This window comes from Gobio gobio, assembly GCF_949357685.1.
Source record: "Gobio gobio genome assembly, chromosome: 23".
In the NCBI taxonomy this organism is placed as follows: Eukaryota; Metazoa; Chordata; class Actinopteri; order Cypriniformes; family Gobionidae; genus Gobio; species Gobio gobio.
In genome coordinates this window covers 23660877-23677734 of record NC_137119.1, presented here as the reverse complement: position 1 = coordinate 23677734, position 16858 = coordinate 23660877, and the positions used below count along the sequence as shown (strand labels likewise).

Below are 16858 nucleotides of genomic sequence, written 5' to 3'. Positions count from 1 at the left end.
CCGAGAGGTTTCTGAACCAGCCATAGGCAGCAACATCATTGCAACTTCCAAGGCCCAGAAAGGTTGTAAAGACATCGTTAAAATAGTCCATATGACTACGACTTTATTCAACAATCTCTTCTCTTCAATGTCAGTCTCCTACGCTGTTGACGTAGTAAAAACAGTACAGCGCTTCAAGGTTCTATGTCAGAATGCCGGTACTCTCTGTATTGGCTGAGGCTGTTCACGTGAGCACCACGACGCATGCGTGTGATTTTGACGCAGGAGCTAACCAATAATGAGCCTCCATTCTGACGTAGAACCTGGAAACGCTGCGCTGAATTTACTACATAAACAGTGTAAGAGAATGATGTTGAAGAGAAGAGATTGTTGAATAAAGTCGTTATTTTTGTTTCGTTTTTGCGCACAAAATGTATTCTCGTCGCTTCATAACATTAAGGTTGAACCGCTGTAGTTACATGGACTATTTTAACAATGTCTTTACTACCTTTCTGGGCCTTGAAAGTTGCAATGACGTTGCTGCCTATGGCTGGTTCAGAAAGCTCTCGGTTTTCATCAAAAATATCTTCATTTGTGTTCTGAAGATTAACGGTCTTGCGGGTTTGGAACAACATGATGGTGAGTTTAAGTACAATGTACTAACATCAAAAAATAAGTACAATGTGCTAATTGTGTTCATATTGCATTGCAAAACACTTTAGCTCCTGTTGAGGATACGGGTAAGTTTAGGGTCAGGTTTGATGGTATGAGTAGGTTTAAGTGTGGGTTAGTGTTAATTTTGTCACCTATTTTTAATTTAGTCTTTGTCTTGTGCCAAATGTCCTTGTTAGTTTTAGTCATATTTAGTCATTAACCCTCAGAGCCCGACGGCATCGCCCACGACGTCACACGGCACCTCCGATAAATATCTATATTATTTCATGAAACTTTTATCAATTTTCTTACCGTTTTTTCCAGCAGAAAGCTAACGAGCTAGCCATCACGGGGGTGTCTTTGGTGTCTTTGTAGCCTTTACAGAAGGTTTTCTATCCAGCCTGGAACATGTGCATCTTTTTGGAGTTGTTCAGCAATAAATCAAAACGCTTACATCCAAGATATATCCACTTGATGTCCATAATTTATAAATTTTCCGTCATTTTTGCCGCTAGCGCGATGCTAGCTGCCATTTTGGATGAGGGTTTGACCAATGACAGGCTGATCCGTCATCCACGTTGGTGTGCGTCATTACGCATGAACCACAGCTCTTTTATTGTGAAGAGAGAGAGACGCACGGCAGTGTTGAGGATAGAGAGAGAGAGACGCGCTGCAGTTTTTAGTAGTTTTGTGGAGAAAGTTTGAGGAAAAAGTTTGAGGAGAAAGTTTGAGGAGAAGTTCCTGATAGGAACTGTTTTGAGGCTTGGCACCAGTAAATATCCAAAATCCAAAGAGGCCAAAAGCGCCTGGACTTTTTTTGGAAAAATGTAAATAGTTTTGGTTCTGTATAAGTTATCACGTTTATTCCTGAGTTCCAGGACTCTAAAGACTTGAACAAACTGTTTTCCAGAGGAAATATGCTTAGCTTTTATTTATTTGTGTGTGTTTTCAATGAATATTTGAGTGATTCAATTTCCGTTTTATGTTTTCATTTGTCTTTATGGTCCCATAACTTATTTTACATTCAGGTGACATCAATGCAACACAAATATACTGACAGAGCAACTTGTCTTGAAAAAAAAGAGGTGTGTCAATTGTCTGTGCACAACAGGGTTGATGTTTTACAAGCTTTTTTAGTAAATAACACCAGGCGGAAAATTAATTGTAAAAATACCCTTAGGTCTTAAAGGGTTAACATATCTTTTTTTGTTAGTCAAGTTTTAGTCGACTAAATTTCTCATCGTTTTAGTCTAGTTTTAGTCAAACGACAACTCAATATATTGTGTGGCAAAATAAGTTACATAAAATACATATAACCTGCATAATGTATGTGCCACAACACCATAACTAACTGGTTGATTTACAGCGTAGATGCCTAAAATCAGCATTAGCTTATGAGATGATGGGCACAAATATCGATTTCGATCTTGATTCAGTATGAATTAATATGTACTGTATATAGCTTACTGTACATAAGGAAAAATAAGTTTACCTTTTAGCACTATTTTAAACTTTTTTGGGGGTTAAATTATATTTGCTTGCATTCATTACTATTCACTATTTTTAACATTTTAAAATTTCACAAATAAGTAAGCAGTTATGATCTGCAATACTTTTTTGAGCAACTAGACTACATGTATATTTATTAAAGAGCCATACAGTCACCAGTAATGGCATTGCAAATTAAAATTTTATTTTTCCAGCCACAAAATGACTAATTTGCCTCTTTGAATTGGAATTCTCTATTTTAACCTTAATTACTACACTAATCGTAATATAAATAATACAAATATTTGAAGACAAATGTTTTAAGTGGTCATTAATGGAGCATACTTATTGCACAAATAGTATTTAGTACCAAAAGATCTCCTCAAAATATTAAATAAATATTATTGAACTAAAATATAGGTTATTTATTTAAAAAAAATAGTTAAGATCTATGGTCACATTTGACCACCAATGAGTATGAGTGTGACCAATTAGTAAGGAATACCTGAGGGCTAAATACAATAAAAACATTAACATTAATGTAAACAATTTTGCATCTCCACCACTCTCTATAATATAATGATACTGTAAATGTGGTTGACGTAATAATCAATGCACACTATGCTGTACTGTTTACCAAAAATTGCTGCAAACACCTGGGAACCATGTGACCACGCGCGCCGCCGCCAGATGACAGGCTGGCAGCAACAGGAGTATGAGACCTGTACTTGAGCAACAGCGCAAACTCCTTCAGAATATTTTCAACAGGTGAATATTCTATCTCATTATGAAAAAGTAGAGACGATTGTAGACGAAAATGAAGAGAGATTTTATCTTAGTTTTTATTTTATGCGAAACATTTTAGTCTCGTTCTTTTTCGTCAACAATAATCCATGTTAATCTAGTCTTTGTCAGCGTTTTTGGACATTGGTGCAGTCTCGTCATCGTCTCGTCTTCGTCATGGAAAAAAAGCGCTGGACATATTTAGTCTCGTCTCATCTGACGAAATTAACACTAGTGTGGGTTAAGGTGTAGGGGAAGGGTCAACAGTGTAAATATTGATGTAATTACAGAAAACAATTACAGTTGTAAAATAAAGTGCAATGTAAAAATGTACATAATATAAGTGCTTTTATCAAATTATTAATTTAAATGATAGTATCTAGTAGATAAAGACACACAAAAAACAACGCAAAAATGTATTCGGTCTAAACTGCCCCTGAGCTTTTTAAAGAGTCATTTAAAGTGTCTTTAGTATTTCGTAATATTCCAATTAAGTATGTTACATCGCAGTAGTCTGCTGCATCCTCTGTACCTTAGCACTGCACGATTGAGAAATGCCAACACACTCTCATGGCAATTCGTAACTTTTACATTTTGGCGAATTTGTGGCTAATTTGTACGCCCCAAGTTAGGATTAGGGGTGGACCTTCATGCATACTTTTTTTTATGAATCACATCATACAAATTTACACAGAATCACCACCTTGTAAAATACTTTTCTCATTAGATCGGTCTGGAATTGCGCTAATGTGCATAAAAAATCTCTGGTTAAACTGCACTTGACTTGACATTAACAGCCTCCCACGTTAAGTTCAAAGAATTGCTAATTAATAAGAATAACTGTTTGCTTGCTTTGTGTTTGCTCTTTTATACATTTATATTTGTAGGTCATTTATATTGCTCCGTAGTGATAAAGACCCACATGTGGAGGCATTGTTTACATTCCATTAGATTCCTTTACAGCTCAGTTAGAAGCTTAAACCCCCCTTTAATTGTGTGTAAAGATGCATTGTTCTTTAATGCGTCTCATTAGCCTCATAGCTCAGGGCTGAGTACATTCTCAGCATGATTTAAAGACAAGATCAGTTCATTCTGCACGTCTTTCTGCCGTTGAAATTCACATCCCTCACCCTGACAATATTTAGATGATGTTTCAGATGAACTTTCCCTCTTTACTGCGGTGTTTATTTTTATGTTTTTGAGATTATGGTTTCTACTGCAATACAGTTAGTTGTAAGTCCCGAGAGGATCTTTTCCAGTATTAGATCAGGCTAGATACCGACTCGTTCTCCCTCCCTCCCTTCGCTCCAAACTGAGTGAACTGTAATAATAGAGGAGGCAAGAGACTGTTGAACGCTTTCCCTGTGTGTTTTTCTGTCAGCGTAATGATGCTTCCCTGGCAAAGCTCCACAGTGCCAGCACAGTGAGGAGCAAACTCATTATGTGGGATTGAAAGGGGGGCCACCCGCTCACCACGCCATTGATTTTATGTTCGTTTTCATCAGGCCAGGTGATGCACTATCAATCTCCTTTACCAAACGTGTCCCTGTGTTTGACATGTAAAAGAATATTCTACGTCCTCCCACCAGGAAGACACTAAAACACACGACCTTGCGGTTAGATAAAGCTCAAATCACATCCTCTCCTTCTACGGGAGTTTTTTTTTCTTCTTTTTTCTCACCCCTACAGTATTTCACACACATCAATTTCTCTCACATCAAGCTATTTCACGCATAAGCTGTTCTAGAGGCCTTCTTAGAATGTGACTCATTCTAAAAAGCTGTGCAAAATGTTTGACGTAATGGCGTGTCGAGTCGGGGGTGTGAGAGGGTGAGACGGGAAGAGAGAGGCCCATCTCGGAGGAGATGCAGATTGGTGTCTCACCCCAACAAGTCTAATCTGACAGAGGCATTTTAAGCCAAGTGCTTTCGCTATTCATAATGGTTGCATTAGAAAACTGTCACTTTCCATTACAAAAGCACAGCTAGGGATGTAAACAGCCAGAGCTGGGAAAAGCGATGCTCTGGCCTCCAGGGTTGGGGAAGCTTCTTTGAAACTGTAATTTGTTAAGGTAGTTGAACTGCAAGATAGTCAAAGCCGTAAGATTTTCGTTCATGTTCAAAACACAAATTAAAATATTTTGGTCACACTTTAGATTAGGGTCCAATTCTCGCTATTAACATCTATTAACTATATCGTTTGCTAATAGTTAGTTAGGTAGTTGTAAAGGGATGTAGAATATGGTCATATCATATATAAAGCATTCGTATGTGCTTTATAAGTACTAATAAACAGTCAATATCCTAGTTTTATGCATAAGCAACTAGTTAATAGTGAGAACTGTACCCTAAACTATAGTGTTACAGATATTATTTTATGAAATCTGAGAAATTACTCTCTCCATTTAAAGTGTATTTGCCCTAAACTCGAATAGTTCAAAACGTTTATAAAGAGATCGTAATATAAATCCTTATGAATGGAGTGATTTAATCCAAGTCTTCTAAAGATACATTATCACTTTCAGAAACTGAAGCCTCCGCGCCTCGATCGCCCCCCCGGTGGCCGGTCCCAGTATAGCTCATAAACTCCACCTCTCCATGTATTAGAATGGACGCGAGACACACTAAACAATTAAATTACACTTCAAATAATTGTTTCCTAAAGATGGTTTCTGTCATTTTAGGCAGTTTTTATCATGATGATTTCATTTCAAGTGTTCGTTTTTTAAATAAGTTTAGTTTTAGTGAGTTATTTGATACTATATAAAATGGGGGGTGTGACGTCATGATTGACAGCTGAGATTGACGGCTTCTCTGAGTGAAGTTGTCACTGAGGCACTAACAGACTTTTTTCAGGATTTTTGGGAGGAGATTAGAACTTTAGCTTTCATTTCTACATTTCCATAACTGTTTATTTCACACCTTCATAATGAATTGTTCTGCATCTGTGAGAGTGTGGGCGGGCTTTTGATTATTGCGTCTCTACTTCCTGCTCTCTACTGCGCAACTCTGGTCCCGAGATCGCTACTGCGCCCCAAGATGTCAGCTCCGTGTGCGGGCCTACGAAAGCTTCAACTCTGGTCAGCGGAAGTCAATGAAGTCGCGTCGTCCATATTTTTTTTACAATCTATGGTCACAATTCACCAGTGTGAGTGCCCATGATTACCAGCAGAGGGCACTCCACCCTGGACTGTCACTCCTTCATAGACTACATTACCCATAATCCTTTAGCACTCACTGTTTACATCTGTGTCTCATTTCCCTGTTCACTTCACCCTATAATAGCTTGGTTATCTCAGTCATTCATGGCGAAGTCTTGTTTGTTGTAAACTGCATTTCTGAGCGTTTTCCCTGGTTTCATGTCTGTCTGTTTATGGATTTCTTGCCTGTTCCCCAGATTGCCCTTTTGCCTGTCTCTCCTGGCTTGTTTGCCTGTTTGGACTGCTTGCCTGTGTAAGACCTTTTGCCTGTGTTTGACTACGATTGTGGATTACCCTTTTAATAGAGCTGCGTTTGGATCCTAAACCTTCTGTCTCAGAGCAGTACGTTACACTGTAAATCTGTTTTGGACTGATTTTGTTTATATGAGCTGTCCAAATAAACCAATTCACTAGAATGGATCAGACTTTCCACTGTTGCATTAGAGAGATAATGTTTATGAAGTGATTCATTCAAATGAATCAAATTTCCCAGTGAAGCACGTGAGAGAGGATTGTTTAGAATGAATCTGTTTATTAGAATGAATCAGACTTTCCACTGTTGCATAACGCTGCATTCACACGGGGCATCGGCGTTAACGCTTCTCATTTACTTCGAATGGGTGACATCATGTGTTGCCGAACTGAATTGTGGGTTCCGTCGCATCACTCGCGTTGCAAGCGGCAGAAGTTGAAGATTTCTCAACTTTTCATGCGCCAATGCAGGCGTCATCCAATCAGATCGCCCTATGCAAATACCCTAGAGCAGACGCTAGCCAGTTGCGTTCATGCAACCCCAGAGCAGACGTGTGATTGGCTGTTGTCACTATGACGGTCACATCAGCGTGAAGCTTCAGCCAGGCGTTAACACTGACGCCCCGTGTGAATGCAGCGTAAGAGAGTGAATGTTTATGAAACAATTCACTCAAATGAATCAAATTTCGCAGTAATGCATGTTTAGAATGAATCCGTTTACTAGAATGAATCAGACTTTCCACTGTTGCATAAGAGAGTGAATGTTAATGAAACAATTCACTCAAATGAATCAAATTTCCCAGTGATGCATGTGAGAGAGGAATGTTTAGAATGAATCCGTTTACTAGAATGAATCAGACTTTCTACTGTTGCATAAGAGCATGTTTATGAAAAAAATCATTTGTGAATCAAATTTTCGAATGACACACATGAGAGAGGAATATTTGGTACACTCTAAAAAATGCTGGGTTAAAAATAACCCAAGTTGGGTTGAAAATGGACTAACCCAGCGGTTGGGTTAAATGTTTGCTTAAAACAACCCAATTGCTGGGTTAAAACAACACAATCACTGGGTTAAAACTACCCAATTGCTGGGTTAGTCCATTTTCAACCCAACTTGGGTTATTTTTAACCCAGCATTTTTTAGAGTGTATTAATCATTTACTAGAATAAATCAGGCTTTCCAACATTACATTTAAGAAAAATGTTTACGGAAAACTGGTTCTGTAGAATAGTTTTCCTATTGTCAATAAGACATTTCCTAAACACAAACATGGCACATTTACTGTTGCAGTATTTATCTTTCTTGGGAAATTGTGATGGAAATCTCTGGGAAGCCAAGTGACCATGTAACAGGAAATGCTTGTTCGGGCTCACTGCTCTGCAATCTACTCTCTGCTTAGCCAGGAACAATAGTGAAATGTTTGTAACTTTCTGTTTTGTGAGAGCTGAGCTATGGCCAAGGATCTTTTCGAATCTATTACCGAGAAGCTATTACCAAGGTCTTATCTCCCAGTGACAGTTGCTGTCGACTCGGACTTAATTTTTATTATTGGACTGAGTCATCAGTGGCCACAAATTTCCAGGGACTGTTCTGTTGCAGGAGTTTGATTAATGAACAGCGTAAACTCTATCTGTACCTTTCTCCTCCTGGCACAGATGGCCAATGAGGTAACCCAATTAATTGGGAAATGTCATCCTATATGAAAACTACAGTTTGACAGCACTGCTCTGAAAAAGTACGACAATAGCAGTGCTGAAGAACTTGTCAGACTTAAGGTTCATTGTCAATGGCATTGTCACAGCTCCTCCTATGAGACATCGGCCTAATGAGTATTAGCTCCAAGGGGATTGTTCCCTAATTTCATTTCATACCACATTTTGCCGTGTTAATGGATTTGATGTGCTGTTGGCAGGACTATATGAGGAGCTGTGGAAATGGACAGCTAGTGCTCAGCACAAATTTTTGCTCAGAATGAGCGCCACATCACCAGATTTCAGTTTTGATCCTCGGCCAATTGAAAACACCTCTGAAGATGACTGTTTCTTAATTAAGTTCAGAAGAAAGTCAGTGAAGCAGTTAATTGTTTTAACTTTAGAGCTTTAATTAAGATTTTAGTTAGACTAAGATTAAAGATGCTGGCAAATCTGCACGGCTTGAAAACAACTTTGTGTGTGTGGTTGCCATGTGCAAATGACATACTTTTTACTGCTGCTGAGATGCTAAGAGATGGTCTCTTTTTTTCTTGTTCTTCTTTTTTGGGCCGGAAATGCTGTCGATGTAAAAACGATTCTTGGTGAAATTTGAAATATGTTATTTCTTTATATCTGTCTGATATTTGTAATTTCTTTATCTCTATTTGATCTGTATCACAGTTCTGTGTTACACAAATATGTACCTTACCACAGTGCTGTTATTGTACATTAAAACTATTAAATCTTTTTATTATTTGAAATAAAACAAACTTGGATAAATTTAGAAAAATTTGAAATGTTGCCGCCTAGGCAACTAACTGAATGTAATAAGTTGAAGTTATATTAAAAAAAATAAAAAAAATAAAGCTAATATAGGAATATTAAAAAACAAGAACAAAATAAAATCACTAAACCATAAAACTACAATGTAAATTAAAACTGAAAAAAAAAAAGTAAAAGCTAATTCAAAATAGTAATAACTAATATAATATTATGCAAATAATAATACAATACTGCTGAATCATGGATGGTAACTTTTTTTCACCTCATAGAGTGTCCATCTGATTGTTTGTCTTTATTCCCATTTGTCTATTTTTAACTTCCGCTGTTTTTAACGTTGTGACATTAAGACCTTCATAAAGTAAATGACTCATTGTCATCCTCTTCAACACATTATCTGTGTTTTCAACTGAGCTGGAAATCAGTAGTGTTTCATTGAGTGCTCATATAAAAAATTTTGCTACTCTGAAAAAAAAGTACAAAAACTTGAAAGATTGTTCTTCTATTTAAAACAGCACAGCGGATGGGAAAAGAACACAGGGTCTTGAGATTTTTTTTTCCCTTTAACATTAAAATGCAGCAAAATTAGTTGCAATAATCAAAGATGATAGTCTAGCATTTTACATTGACCTGACGTGCATTTAAATGTGTAATTCAGATCTGTACTTTTTTTCCCCCAGATGTATGCCAAACCATTGTGAACATGGAGGCCGATGCAGTCAGACCTGGGACGGCTTCGCTTGCACCTGTGATGGGACGGGGTACACCGGAGCCACCTGTCACACATGTAAGAATGTGTGTTTTGGTGTATCTTTTTATAGGGATGTGTGTAACTGTGCATATGTGTATCCGGCTTATTACTAGTTGTTTATTCTGATACATGTCATGCTTTCTAAGAAATGAAGGTTTCTTTTGTGTAAACCTCAGCATGTGAGCAAAGGTTACAAAAATGGCAGAGAACAAAGAATAGCATTATGTTTTCTGTGAAATGAAGGGAAAAGGAGCATGGGAAACACACAAGAGGAACATCATTCTGTTTAACTAACATTTAGAAGACCTTTCTGAGAAATGTCAGGGCTTCCGTGTAACAGTATTTGCTTTCTCTGTATTTGCTTTTACCCATAAATAGGATGTTAATGACGTAGATGGCTTCTTTTTCCACTGCTTCCGTAGCAGCTGAAACGCACATTTCTAAAATGTTCTGTTTGTTACCAGGTTTAAAAATGATATTTTGAAATACCAACTGAAATGGAAGCAGAGGAGACTTGGCATTGATTTCAGTAGTTTGACGTTAGCATGTTGCTAAGCTAACGATGCATTTTAACTGAAGTAATGGAAGTGTAATTCTCTCGCCACATCCATAATTGATCCGTATTTGATTGATGTAACTTCCTTCTTTGTGAATAACGTGATGCTGCTCTTCTAGAATTTGGCCAAAACACGGTTTCTTTCAAGGCTGAACATTTAAGTCGCCTAGCTTTCAGAATGACCTTCACATCTGGAGTGGCACCTATGACTCCTTCAAACGCCTACTAGGTTTTGAGACAGAGCTATTGATTTATATGAAAACGTCTATTGTAGTCTGTTTGGGATCAGTTCTGAGAGAAAACTTTCAGTGAAACTTCTTTTAGGACCCCTGGGGTTAGATGGAGAGGAGAAGAGACTAGAAGTTACAAAGCTGCAACAGTCAATATGAAAGACGTTGAACTCTGTCGAGCTACTTCCCTCAAACCTCTCCGTATACAAAAACAAGGTTGTATTGGTCAACAGTCAAGTTTGCAAAAAAGTATAAACATTTATACTTTTATACAACTCCATATATTGTACAAGAAAGTTGCTGTTTCGGCCATTTAATATTTATGAACTAAATACTTTCTATATAGTTCATGCTGTACTTTCCGAGTTTGATGGCTGGGATAGTTACCTTGCGTTTGTTCTGGATGGCAGGCTCTAAAGCACTATGGTGATTTTGTCAGATTGCAATCTGCAAACGTGTGCAGAATTGGTATTTTAATTTCACACTTCATTCTAATTAGTTTTCCATCACTAGTCCACATAGCCCAGTTTTCGGAAAAGTTAATATAAAGGGAAAATATGGCTAAAATGTAAGAATTTTAATTAAGACTCTTGAAGGTGAACCTCCAAAAATTATAGATTTTAATTATAATGTTTTAATATAATTAATGAAGTTAATAAAGAAATTCTTATACAAATTTTAATAATATTTAATAAAGCTGTTTTGCTTTTATTTATTTCTTCCAGCTGTTTATGAGCAGTCCTGTGAGGCCTACAAGCATTTGGGAAGATCATCTGATGCCTACTGGATTGACCCAGATGGAAGCGGACCGTTAGGGCCTTTTAAAGTCATCTGCAACATGACAGGTAAAATGTGCAATTGTGAATTATTTTTGTGGAATTCCATTGCACTATGAATCTGGAAAACCCACTGGTTGCACTTGATTAATAAATCATCCTTTACTGTGTATTATGCTTTCGAGAACCCCGCTGTTCCCAAGCTTTTGAGTCAGGTTCCTAAAACACACTATCGACTCCTGAGACTTTCAACATCTCAACCCATTTGTTTCCAAGAATATATTTCATCAAATGTCCACATCATCCCACTGATCCAAAAAGAAATAAATAAAACATGCAAGAATGTAGGAACATCAGGACATAAAATGTTATCATTTCAGGACAGGAACTCTAGTCATCTCGCAGCATAGGAAATCCCTGAGCGGACACGGTAGAGAGCAAAAATCATTCTGAAAAGAAAGTGTCTGTCAATTTCAGAAATATATTATGTTCATTTAACAGCCTTTGAAGGGTAAATCTTGTGATTCTTTAAGGTGGGAAGGAAAGATTATGGTTACAGGATAAGGTGGATTTTAAAAACACAAAATGTGTGGGCGGTTTTTAGACATGTTTTATTTTTTTTTTAATTAAGTCTCATTAAATAAAACTTGAATAAGTAGAAGGGAATATTGCCGTAAACAAAACGATTTACACTTGCGCACATGGATCCAGAGTGCAGTTAGTAATTATGTATTTATTGTTACTTTGTAGTCAGAAAATCTCTTCTTGATTTCATAGGTACATTTTCAAAATTCAAAACAAACAAACAAATTAAACCCGTTAAATATGGAAACGTATCCACTTAAGTATATATTTTGACACAATATTAGGCGTAATTACTTTGACAAAAAGCGTATGGCTCGCCATGTTTCTCACCCTTGACCAGCAAATGATAATTAACTCTTTGCTCGCCAGCATTTTTTATAAGTTTTCTAGCCACCGCCAGCGTTTTTTATTTTTTTATATTGTTGTATGAATATCTGAACATGCAATATGTCAAAAGAAAGAACACAGCCTCTGCAAACCTGCTTTATTCTAGCTTCATCCATTCTTTTTTTGTCAACATTTGAAGGTAAGTTTCTTAAAAAAGCAACATTAATGCTTCACAGTCCTATAGCGTGTCCTGGGTTGACATTTCATTCAGTAACATTAGGCAGTTTTGATTTATATGCTGTTTAATGTTGATGATTGCGTTTTTTACTTATGCATATGATTACACATGATGACGCTTGTTTCTGCATCTTCTTCTTCATGTCTTTTGATCAGGATATTCAGTACTCTTTCAGAAGATGCGTCATAGCACCCCCTACCACATAACAGTGAAAACACAGAAAGCCGGAAGATTCTGTCAATGGCAGGGAAAGAGTTATAAACGTAGACACATCATTCAGACACATCAGAATGTCCTGCAGAAAACAATTACAATTCCTTTGTTGTACAGCCAAATCTCGCAGTGCCTTTCCTAGGTCAGTTCACCTTTTTTGACCATTACCGTATCTGCGTTTCAGAGGACAAGGTGTGGACAACTGTGGTGAATAACCTACCAGCACAGACGGCAGTGACTGGCTCCAGCCGGGAGAGACGGACGGTGTTGCAGCTGAACTACAGTGCCTCTATGGAGCAGGTCACGGCTATAACCAACAGCGCTGAGCACTGCGAGCAGAACGTAGCCTACGCCTGCCGAATGTCACGCCTACTCAACACACCAGGTACAGAGAGATTGTGTGTGTGGCCTGGTAAACCCTACATTATGGGGACAATCCTTGTCCTTGTGGGGACATTTTTGGTCCCCATGAGGAAAACAGCTAATAAATCATACTGTTTTTTTGAAAATGCAGACAGTTTTCTGTGCTGGGTAGGGTTACTATAGGGGGATAGAATATACATTTTGTACAGAATAAAAATCATTAAGTCTATGGAAAGTCCCCATAAAACATGAAAACACAGTGTGTGTGTGTGTGTGTGTGTGTGTGTGTGTGTGTGTGTGTGTGTGTGTGTGTGTGTGTGTGTGTGTGTGTGTGTGTGTGTGTGTGTGTGTGTGTGTGTGTGTGTGTGTGTGTGTGTGTGTGTGTGTGTGTGTGTGTGTGTGTGTGTGTGTGTGTGTGTGTGTGTGTGTGTGTGTTTGCGGCATACAGATTATTATAGGGAATTGTTAGACTGAGTAAACCCAGCCTGATCTGCCGGCTATTTGATTTTGCCCTGCAACTCAGTTTGTAAACCTGTACATTCATTTCTACTGCTTCTGTTACACTTTTGCGGGAACCAATCACAGACTGGCTTATTCACCTGGCGCGCTATTGGTGGGTTTAACACGATGAACGATAGAGAAGCGATGGATCGATGCCCGTTGATCACACCTCTTTTGGTCTGATTGGTTGAAGGACTATCCAACTGCGTACAGAGTCATTTAATTTATGCTTGTTTATCACGCCTCTTGTGCAGTAGAAAATACAGAGCAGACTCCCCAGACCAATGTTCAATCTTAAATTGAGCTTGGTCTGATGATAGCCAGACAAGGGAATTGTGAGCTGATAGAAGGTTATCTAAAACCTTAAATTAAAAAAAATTATAATTTTATCTAACTGTTGTGATAGTTTTTGCCATAACAAATGAGGGTCAAGTACCTTGATAACCGGGTAAACTGATGGTAGAATAAGAATGCAACCTTAATAGCCCCTCAGTGGCTGATGCACTCCCACTCTTCACTGCTCTCGGTTTGAACCTGCTTATTTTTGGCGGTTTGCCCAGTTGTTAAACTGCAAGAATAGTACAGAACCATCCCAGAATGGGGTTTATGTTATAATGGCTTGGTTTCTGGAGGATTGGTACTACATTTGCTCACTCTCTGGGAGTTTGTGTGGGCTAACAGCTGGACTTAATAACTAATTAGCGCTAAATGAAATGCAGAAGTTGCTGTAGAATATAGTTGGATCCCAGTTCTTAGAGAAACAAGTTAACTAAGTACAAACACATTCATGAAACATTTGTCCTGGTTAATGGGTGGGTGGCGTAAGATTCACTCGCGGATAGCTCCATGTGCGCTCTTCCAATTAGCTGTTTATAAGACAATTTTAATTGACAAGCTGTCAATGGAGGCTGTGGAAAAATTGGCAAAAGGTTAAAGTGTAAGAAGTAAATTAAAATGGAATGAAAACAAGTTTCAAAACCCATATCTATAGGAAAAATATGTATTCAACTTTTTTTTTTTCCTCCATGATACCACAATTGTTTGATTAACATTAAAGTGATAGTTCACCCAAAAATGAAAATTACCCCATGATTTACCAACATGAATTTGTTCTAATCCTAAACGGAGAACTTGTTCGTATATGCAATCACCTTTACTTTTTCTCTCAGAAATGATGATCGTGTTGGTAAGTACTCTGTGTATCTTTAAATTCTTTTTTTACAACACTGGCAAAGATCGTTTACACTCATCTTTTTCTTCTAACGTAACTTATTCCAGCGTGTGTGCAGACAGGGTTGCCAAGTTTTTACTTTTTTTTACTTTTCTGTTGACATTTGACAACTAACTTTATGCATCGCTCCGTTGCTCTGATTGGTTGTAGGTCTATCCAATTAAGATTTTTCCTGGTTCGGTTGAAACACGCCCCATAATCACAGCCCAATGGAGAAGTATCAGACTCATATTCTGACTAGAATTGAGAATGACGACGTCAGGCTACATCCTAGGTGTATATGACTTTCATCTTTCAAATGAATACAATCGGAGTTGTATTACAAAATGTCCTGGCTAATCCAAGCTTTAATTGGCATTGAATGGAAGCCCAAAAATATATAACACATTTTTTTCTTACACAAATGCATCGCTTTGCTTCATGAGGCATTTATTAACTCAATTTTAAAAGTGATCAAATAAGTTCTACCTTGGTGATAAAAAAATCGTACCGACCCCAAACATTTGAATGGTAGTGAATATACTGTATGACATATGCAGTCATTCCTACTGTTTTCTCTCTCATATAGCACTTCAATCCTTCCCCTCTTCACCCCTGCAGCTCGCGATCATTCACCTTCTCTCTTATTTATTTGTACTACCATGCTCTGCCAGTGTTTGCCACTATCCCCTGGCACTCTTGCGACCCATTTTCTGATTACAGTCAGCAATAACAATTTGCAGCTTGGCTGATGCTAATCTATTAATGAGCACGAAGCACAGTGAAGGCTGCTGTTCATGTTCTTAATGCTAATCTGACTTTGGAAAAAGCCTCTGCTCTTATTGTAGACTCTGCCCTCTGGGGTTCTCTCCCACTACATGTTTGACTCTATACCATCTATGTTAAATTAAGCATGAACAGAATTTCACTCTCAGTCCACTCTATCTGTACATATCAATGCAGGTGAGGGCACTTTCCTCACTGGATGTGCAGAGACTAGCTGCAGTAGGCTACTTTCACACTGTTTTTGAGATCAAACGCATTTACTTATAGGTTCGAGTCTCGAAATGTCCCATTCAAACAGCAACTTACAGGTACGTCTCAAATACTGTCTGTATGAACGTGCAACGGGGGTCAAGCTGGGTTTTTTCTTACCAGTAACCATAGCGAGAATGACCAAAGTAATATCAAAGATGTTGACTGGATCTAAAACCTTCAGATGACACTCAGCTCATAACTCCAAACACACACAAAAACATGTAACACACAGGTTTGCCGGTATGAGTTTGATTATAGAATGCGGTTGTCACTCCCATAAATAACTGAACTGAATGTAAGGTCTGAAATACAGGACTGACAACCATATTCTCAGGGAAAGATATACATACACTATGACAATAAAATGCAATACAAAACTGCTCACCAGAGTCTTGTGTTCTAAAAGCTACTTGTCTGTATACCTCTCATTGATAATAACATATATTTGATGAGTATGTGCATGAGGTGAGAGTGTATGAGACATTGCATGATGAGATTTACAGAGTACCGTGTTGTGCAGTGGATGGTAGCTGGCGATGTGCACTGGACTATAAGCTTGTCCATCACAGTTCTGCTGTCTGGCTTTCATTCATCTTTACTGAAGGACAGTCAGTGCTGTAGTTATGCACCTAGGATGGACAGCGTCCCTTTGAGTGTTTGTCTGCCCCCTTGTGTGTATTAATGCATGACAGCACAGTTTTCTAGTTTTACATGATTTTTTTTTTGTTTGATTGACCTGTTTTAGTTTTTCCAGATAACTTTGTTTATTTTATAATGACCAGACAAGATCACATTTTGGGGGATCTGTGTTGGTAATCGCAGCAATTACAGGACAAGTGGTCAGCCAATCAGCATATTGACTGAGCATATGCTCAGTAGATGAGCATTAGTGCAGAATTGTGTTGTGTCCCTGTCATCCACAAGTGCCATGCCTTACGGATTTTGAAACGGAATTATTGAATAAATGAATGAACTCGCAATAAATTTAAATATATGCTATTTTTGTAATACTTTAAGATTTTTCAATATGTATTTGTAACATACAACATACAAAAACACAAATATATTACAAATATTTGGTAAGACTTTACTCATTTGCTAACATTAGTTAACTACATTGCTTAACATGAACTAACAATGAATGATGCTTATAGGCCTATAGCATTTATTAATGTTAATCTCAACATTTACAAATACATTTTTAAGATCAAAAGTTGTATCTGTTAACATTAGTTAATGA

General features: G+C 37.7%; 1 protein-coding gene across 1 annotated transcript in view; it reads left to right on the top strand.

The window, feature by feature from the left end:
• Positions 1-16858, top strand: part of cntnap2a (contactin associated protein 2a) — a 573759-nt gene that overhangs the window by 318299 nt on the left and 238602 nt on the right. Inside the window, exons 11-13 of the mRNA XM_079806533.1 lie at positions 9511-9617; positions 11093-11212; positions 12691-12891. Of these exons, the coding sequence (XP_079662659.1) occupies positions 9511-9617; positions 11093-11212; positions 12691-12891 (428 nt within the window). The remainder of the gene's footprint in view (positions 1-9510; positions 9618-11092; positions 11213-12690; positions 12892-16858) is intronic.